General features: G+C 41.1%; 1 protein-coding gene across 1 annotated transcript in view; it reads right to left on the bottom strand.

The window, feature by feature from the left end:
- The window catches only part of LOC100471017 (histone-arginine methyltransferase CARM1), a 109,192-nt gene that overhangs the window by 25,297 nt on the left and 75,153 nt on the right, over positions 1–8,742 (bottom strand). The window contains exon 6 of the mRNA XM_034647333.1: positions 6,892–6,982. Coding sequence (XP_034503224.1) covers positions 6,892–6,982 — 91 coding nt within the window. The remainder of the gene's footprint in view (positions 1–6,891; positions 6,983–8,742) is intronic.

Raw genomic sequence — 8,742 nt, 5'->3', positions numbered from 1 at the left:
AATTACAGCGTTGGGAAGCAAGGCTAGAGTGACAGTGAGGGAACCTTGACCTGGGGTGGTTGTTAATAGATGCTAGTGTTCCCAGAGAAGTCAGAGAGATGTAGGGTTAACCAGGAGAGTGTTCAAATGATATCACAACAACAACACTAATAAATCTGCCAGCCGGTAGGCAGGATGATATCAGCTGTCACAATGGAGAGATTAGATCCTTCACCCAATTTCCAGGTCCGATTTCGAGACACAGTTTATGGATCTAGAGCCCACTGGTCCATGAATAGCATTGGAGGCCTAGCCTCTGAAAATGACTCTGCAGTGACACCATAAGCACACATGGTTAATGTTCTCTAATTTTTCTCTGGAGGATCTGAGAAATGTCACTAAGAAGGCTGAGCTGATACTGATGTCAAGAGAATCCCTCTGGTTAAGAAAGGCTTATGGAGGACAGCTAGCAAATAAACTTTCAGACCAAGTCCATCACACAGGTATTTGATGGGTTCCTACACACCCTGTGGTTATTTTCTGAGTCCTTGATGCACAACTGGGATACATTCAGCATCTGGCAGAACCCTCACTCTGGCCTGTGAAGAAAGGGCCATCATGGTAGCAGAGTACAAGAAGACGACCCATCTCTGAAACTCCCCATCCCCAGGTAGGGAACATTAGTATCTTTAATTTGGGAAGAGGGAAATTGTGTCTCAGCGAGATTAAATTGACTTGGCTAAGGTTTTATAGTTAGTAATTGACAGAACCAAGAATTAAATACAGTTCAATGTGGCTCTAGAGTCTGATCCATCCAGCTTTTCACTACTCCCTATTTTGCCTATGCTTTCATGTTGTATAACTGTAATAAATGTAATAACGCAAAGCAGTTCCATCTCTAACTTCTTGAGAATATTTGCTTGTTCTTCTTAATCGATCCTATGTATATGTTTTTCTTGATACAAGAATTAATTTGAAGTTGTATTTAAAGGACTTGGCTTAAAACCCCTGAGCCAATGAGTTTTAAAAACGGCAGTGGTACCCATCATATAAGGAAGTTTTATACCTGGGAACGATGACTCTTCATGACTGAGCCTTATTCTCAGGAGGTACTTTTCAGAATCTTAATTAATCAGGGGCAAGAAATATTAATCAAATAAGGAAATTATTAATTTTGTAGGTGACTGGTACTAACATCAGAAAGTGGTGCTCTTGTCTACTGAGAGAGCCTCATAACTGGTTATTCAGAAAGGATAAAGTTCTGTGCTCACCACATACTTAAACGACAATAACTTTTAGAGTTAAATGTAAAATTTTTTAAATGTTAAATGGAAAAAGTGAAAACATGAAAGAAGTAGTTAATGCTAGTCTTAGAAACTATCGAAGAAAATCTTGGTCGATCTAGCGACAAAAATATTTTAACTTCTTTTGTGGTGAAAACCATCAAAAAGACAATTACAGGGCAAACTGAAAATTCTGAAGAAAATACAACAAAGTCTTAATATCCTTAATATGTAAAGAATTCTTATGTCAATGCATTTATCTTCCAGTTAACAAAAGTGAATTGAACAACAACTATTAGCTAGGTTAGATGATGCAGACACAGTGCAAAACGGGACAGCTGCTATTATGGAACCTGTTGTCTCACGAGAGAGATAGACAATAATTTAAATAAAAAAGTAAAAACACATAATCCAGCAGATGATAGTAAGTGCAGTATGAGACAATGAAGTGAGAAGCAGGATACAGACTTCCAGGAGCGAAGAAATGACAATTTGTAACTGAGAGCAGGTCTCCTGGGAAGAAGGCATATGAGCTATGACCTGAAAAAGGTGAAAGCGAGCCATGGGACCATCTGCGTGTCTGGCAGAGGGAATGGTCCAGAGGTGGCAGCTAGCCCGATATGTTCAAGGAGAGCTGGGGAGACCAGCCAGTGAGGACAGAGAGGCTGAGAAAGGAGTGGGAAGAGATGACATCCCAGGGGATGCAGGGCGGAACCAGATCCTGGAGCGTCTCACCATCCACAGTGAGAACTTGGGCTTTTATGATTTAGAAGCCACTGGAGATTTCGAGCAGAGGAAGACTATGATCTGAATTACACGTTATCAAGATCACTTTGGCTGCTGTTTAAAAACAGGAAATAAGTTGAAAGGCTTGCAAGACTGTAGTAGAAACAGGGTTTTTTGTTTTGCTTGTTGTGTTTTTGTTCTGCAGGGGTGAGCAGGGTGACGGAGGTCAGAAGCTTGCTTTTGGACATGTTGAATTTAAGATGCCCAAGAGACATCCAAGTACAGTTGTCAACAGCCAGCTGGATGCCTAAAGTCTATGGTTCCAGGGAGAGTTCTAGGCTGGAGTTCTCACTACGGGAGTCGTTGACATAAAGACAGTATTTACAGCCCAAGAGACGCAGTGAGATCAGTGAAAAGGTGAGTAGAGACAGAAAGGGGAAGACAGTAAAAGCCAACTTGGAATCAATCCAACACTGAAAACTTGGGTCATGAGGAAGAATCAGCAAAGGAGACAATGTCAGGGCCAAGACGGAAGGAGGAAAACCAGGCTTAGGTTCCAGAAGTGAAGTGAGGCATCCCCGGGGCCAAGTGTCCTTGATGAGAAAGTCAGGTGAGGACTGATCACTGATTATATCTAATGATCTGATTTACTTGGCCTGTTATCCCTCAGTTTCTCAGCTCCTTTCTTTAGTATATACCTAAACTCATCATCATTATTACTATTTTTTGCATCCCTCTCTCTCCTCTCAGCCAGCATTTCCACTTCTATGCCTCTTCTAATGGAAATTGCACATACTTTCGCCACCTGTTCCTTGACCAAAGGCCCACATCCAGTCGCCTAACGCAGAAATCTCTTCACAGAGGGAGGGGAATTACAAGGAGAGTGAAGGCTGTGAATTTTGTTAACTATATATTTTTTAAAACATTTTTTCATGTTTGTTGACTAAAAATAAAACCGTTCAAATGCACTAGCTATCAAAGACATACAGATTAAAAATAAACTGGCCACCATTTTTTTTTTTTTTTTTTTTTTTTTTTTGCAAATCAAATTGGCATTTAAAAAAACATAGCCCGTATGGGCAAGACTCAGCAGACATTCTCATATAGTACTGGTGGAAGTGTTAATTGGTAAAACTTTTCTACAGGGCAATTTGGCAATATATAAGAATAATTTTTTTTAAAGATCCTTCTTCACACCTTTTGGTCCAGTAATTCTGCTTCTAGCAATTTATTGTAAGGAAATAATCAGAATGCAAACCAAGATTTCTATAAAAGGATGTTCACTTCAGTGTTCTTAAGAATTTAGGATATAGAATTCTATAAAATTCTATATTCTGGCAGAATATAGAAACAATACCTTAGTGTTGTTTCTTACACAAGTTATAGGATTAAGTTAGCAATTAAAATAATTTAATATCTAGCACTGGAGCTTGAGTTGATGAATTATGATATAGTCACAAAAGAAATACTCTGCGGCGAGAGAATATTGAGAAGATATGAGAACATGTCAACAAGGCTGAAATNACTTCAGTGTTCTTAAGAATTTAGGATATAGAATTCTATAAAATTCTATATTCTGGCAGAATATAGAAACAATACCTTAGTGTTGTTTCTTACACAAGTTATAGGATTAAGTTAGCAATTAAAATAATTTAATATCTAGCACTGGAGCTTGAGTTGATGAATTATGATATAGTCACAAAAGAAATACTCTGCGGCGAGAGAATATTGAGAAGATATGAGAACACGTCAACAAGGCTGAAATAAAAAAAAAATAAAAATAAAAAATAAAATTTTAAGAAAAGTAAGAAAATGGCTTATGGTATTATCTTAATTTTGTAAAAAAAAAGTTAGAAAAATCAAAGAAATAACAACTAAAATCTTAATAGTAATTATCTGTGTACTTACTTGAGATTACTGGAGTTTTTACCCATTCGAAAATATTTATTGAGGATCTACTGTGTGACAGGCACTTGGGATGGAGGGTACTTGGGATACATTAGTGAAATCTGACAGAATTTGGGCTTTTGCAGTGCTTACATTTTATCAGGAAGGATGGAGACAATAAACAATAATAAATAAAGGAATTATACGTCTTCTAGGAGGTGGTAAGTGCTACAGCAAAAACACAAAGCAGAAAAACTGGCATCGGGAGTGGTATGGCTACCATTTTAAATAGGATGTCCAGGAGAGCTGGCATTTTGGCAGACTTTATGGAAGTGAAGGAATTAACCACGTGAATACNTCCCACAACGCCGGGATCACGCCCTGAGCCGAAGGCAGACGCTTAACCACTGTGCCACCCAGGCGCCCCAAGGAATTATACGTCTTCTAGGAGGTGGTAAGTGCTACAGCAAAAACACAAAGCAGAAAAAGTGGCATCGGGAGTGGTATGGCTACCATTTTAAATAGGATGTCCAGGAGAGCTGGCATTCTGGCAGACTTTATGGAAGTGAAGGAATTAACCACGTGAATATTGGGGGGGAAAGTATTCCACATAGGAGGATAAGCAAATGCAAAGGCTCTAAGGTGGTTGGATGTGCCTGAAAATCAGCAAGGAAGTCTATGTGGCTGGATCTGAATGAACATAGTCACAGGAATGAGGAGCCAGACTGGAGAGAACTTACCAGAAGGCTTTGGGAATGCTGAGAACAGACAGGTTAAGAAGTTACTGCAATAATTGAGATGAGAGATGACAGTGTCGGGAACAAGGGAGAACAGCAAATATAATGAGAACTGGACAGATTCTGGGAATAGTTCAAAAGTAGAACCAACAGAATTTCTTGATGGTTTGGATATGGGGACAAAGAAAGAAGGTTTGGGGCCTAAATGATTGGGAGGACAGCGTTATCATCAACTGAGATGGAAAGACTATGAGTAGCACAGATTTTGGGAGGATGTAGGGGAGTTAAGGAGTTGAGTTTGGATGGTAAGTCTCTGCAAGGGGGGACGCCCAGGAGGCTGTTGGCTATAAAAATATGGAATTCCCAAGACATGTGTGAACTAGATAATAATACCTTTGGGAATCATTGCATACAGATGGCATCTGAAGCTAAGGAATGGGAGAGCTCACCAAGGTAATAACTGTGGATAAAGAAGAGGTCCAAGACTGTGTCCTGGGGCACTCCCATGTTAGGAGGTGAAAGAGACAAGTAACAACCAAGGAAGGACTGGTTGAGGAAGTGACCAGTGAGCAGAAGAGAAATTAAAAGATTTCAGGGCATTTCAAATGCTGCTCAAATGTGGGTAATGGGTTGAATAGGCTGACAAGGGAGGATGGACCACTGTATTTAGCAATGTGGAGGTCAGCACACTGGTGACCTTGCTAAGAGCCGTCATGGAGGAACATCTTAAGAGAGAAATTGAAGGAAAAAGCTGGAGACTGGGAGGATAGAGAACGCTTTTTGAGGAATTTTGCTGCAAAGGGACTAAGAGAGATGGGTGGTGGCTAACTGGGGAAGTGAGAGATAAAAAAAAGGTTATTTTTTCTTTTGAGATTGAATAAATAGCAGTATGTTTGTATGCTGATGGTGAGCCTAGCCAATCCACTTGATGATCATTAACATTCATTCTCACGGTACTAAGATGGCAGCAGATGGTACAGCTGGGAAGTCACGCAAGAACTGCCAGGACAACGCGCTCCCCCGCGGCCCCATGGGGGACAGTAGTCTGGTCGATTCTGTTACCTGAAATCCCTGCTTCTCCAACCTCGTCACTGACTCAGGAGGTTTATAGTTAAAATATAAACATTTCGGGTCAGCATGACCTCACAGAACAATGATCATAATTAAGGTCCCCCCCTGCCCCGTCACAGACGAAGAGGATTTCACTCCCATTAGGAAGTACGTGGCTTGGGGGTTTCAAAATTACAGACCGAGCAGAAACCACAGAATGTAAATCTGTGCGAGGAAAGCCTATTTTACAAGAAAAAAAATCAGAGAGAAAGAAAAAATTTCATCCCTTTGACCCTACTCTTCAAAGAACTTGTAACCTGGGAAACCAAAGTACCTCCCAGCTGCTGCTTCTTCACCAAGAGACAGGATTACAAAGAGAAAAATTCCAGAAATCAACTGTGGATATCTGCGTGTTGGAAGGCTCTGCATACGTCAGCTGGAACTCAAAGCTTACATTTTAGCATCCCTCCTCACCCATCTGCCAGCGCATGCCTGTCCTCCTACACACCTAACATTCCCGCTCGGATGCTATCTGTTCTGTTTCTCCCTCCCATGGGTCCAATATCATCATTCTCCTTTCCTCCTTCTCCTTATAAAAACCAGTGCTCAAAAAAGAATGCCAGACGGAATGTTGGTTTAGAACTGGCAGAGGTTTTGTATTAGTTCTCATTTTACAAATGAAGAAACCGAGTCTTAGAAGGTGAACTGAACTGTCCAAAAGCCAATAGCCCATTAGTGTGAAAACTCCAAAAAAAAATTTCTGATCGGCTCATTTATATCAAGATGTGCTGATTCCCCTTCCTCTGACCAAGGTCCGTAGACAGAAGCCAGAGCCCTGAGCCCAAGGAATGGATGGTGGAAAGGAGGAAGGGAGGCGCGGCAGTAGGGGGAAGATGCTGTCATTCCAGCAACAGGCGGTCTTCTGGATGGTTGATGGTGCATGAGCGGTTCCCTGGTTTGTCCACTCCAGTGGTTCTCAACAGGGGATGATTTTATGCTCCCTTCCCCTGCTGGGGACATTCGGCAGTGCCTGGTGACGTTTTTGGCTGTCACAAGTAGGGGAAGGCACTACTGGCATATAGTGGGTAGAAGCCGGGGGTGCTGCTAAACATTCTGCAGTGCACCCCACCCCCACCCCCGCCAATTACAGAAGTGCAAATGGCAAACCCAAACCAAAAACTCTGGCTTACTCTAAAGGAAAAAGAATGGAAGAGAGAAGAGAACATTACCAAAAGTTGGCTCTGGAGTAGTGTTCCATGTAGAGCTGTTCATCAGAAAAGGGGGCCAAGTGGATGTCGCCGAATGTCGGGAACATCATTCCTAGTGAGCAAAAGACAACAGACCCAGATGTTGACTAGCACTGCCTTCTGACTGTGGGGAACACTCACCCACCACTTGACCAACTCCACTCTTTCGTCCTATTTCAGTTATTACCCAAGCAGCTGAAATATAATTTTGCCTCAAAGCAAGGATTAAAAAAAAATAGGCAGAAGATTAGAGGAAATATAAAGAGGAATCCTAATGCAAGTCACAAAACTATGTTATGCTAAAAGCTTGTGGAGTCTTACGTGAGGCATTTAACCTGGTGTCTCGTCTTCTCTGCTGCCGGCTTTTTTCTTTCTCTATGCCCTGTGCTGGGAATTCTGCGCACTTCCTTCGTTTTTAAAAAATCTTATTTATTATAAAAACAGCTCTGAAAATCATTTACCCCCCATCATTCCATCACATTATTATTTCCATTCTCAGACTTTGCCCATGTATAATCATGTTGAGTATCTTTTTAAGTGCTGTTAGGAGCTATGCTTCTCTGGGGGTTCACCATCCTCCTTGCTGGGACACCCACTCTTGTGTTTTGTTCCTGACATTTACAGTCACCTCGGGAAAGGAAAGGCAGATTCTTTAGTGGGCAAACACCTAGACTGGCGTGCCTGAAGCCTGGCCTTCCTGAGTGGGCAGACACAGCGATCAACATTATTATTCTTGTCATTTCTAGGGAGACTTTTTTTCATAGTCATTTATGATCCTGCACATAAAAGAAAGACGAACTACTAACCCTATTTCAGAAGTGAGTATCACCTTAGAAACTGAGATGCTGTCTCAAAAATAATACCTAAAATTTCTTGATTATGTTAACTCTGCCATGAACTTTCCTATGGGTTTTCCATGTATTAATTCATTTAATCCTCATCACAATAGGAAGTAGGTTCTATTATTACACCCCACTTTATTTGAGTAAACGAAGGAACAGGGAAATTTAAGTGACTCAGCCACAGTCATAGAGCTAATAAGTAGAAGGGCAAAATCCAGGAGTGTGGTCTCATTTGTGAGGCCATGGCCCCATACTTCAATGCCTGTTAAAATAGAACAGATTTTTTTAAAGATTTTATTTATTTACTTGAGAGAGAAAGAGAGAGAGAGAGAGAGATCACAAGCGGCAGGGAGGGGTAGAGGGAGAAGCAGACTCTCTGCTGAGACAAGGAGCCTGATGTGGGACTTGATCCCAGGATGCTGAGATCATGACTTGAGCTGAAGGCAGACGCTCAACCAACTGAGCCACCCAGACACCCAGAACAGATTGCTTTATTTAGGGTATTTTCAGAGGCGATCAGCGAAAAAGCACAACTGTAACATCATTCACACATGTCCACCTAAATCTCAGGCATTGGTGTCAAAACAATAATGACTGTTTAGTGGGTTCTCAATTGTAAGACAGAAGGATATTAAACAATCTTAGAAAAGCAACATGTATCACTAATTGTGTGAACTTGGGAAGTTTCAGAGATGCTCCGAGCATCAAGCCTAACGGGAATTCCAAAGATATAAAATGGAGGGGAGGAAGTCATCAAAGGTGAAAATACAAGAAAAATTGTCAGAGTTGAAGAAGAGGAGTCTTCTGATTAAACATTCTCACTCCATGCCTAACACAAGAATTTTAAAAGTAAGAAGGCTAGAAATAAAGCAAGACACTGAAAACATCCAGAGGGGAAAACACTGTCACTCTAAAGGATCAGGAGTCAGAAGGTCATTGGACTGCTCAACAGCAACACTGGAAAGCAGAAACCAAAAAGAGAGGTCTTAAA

The sequence above is a fragment of the Ailuropoda melanoleuca genome, chromosome 17 (genome assembly GCF_002007445.2).
Source record: "Ailuropoda melanoleuca isolate Jingjing chromosome 17, ASM200744v2, whole genome shotgun sequence".
NCBI lineage: Eukaryota > Metazoa > Chordata > Mammalia > Carnivora > Ursidae > Ailuropoda > Ailuropoda melanoleuca.
The sequence above is the reverse complement of the archived record's forward strand: the minus strand, read 5'-3'. Positions and strand labels throughout refer to the sequence as shown.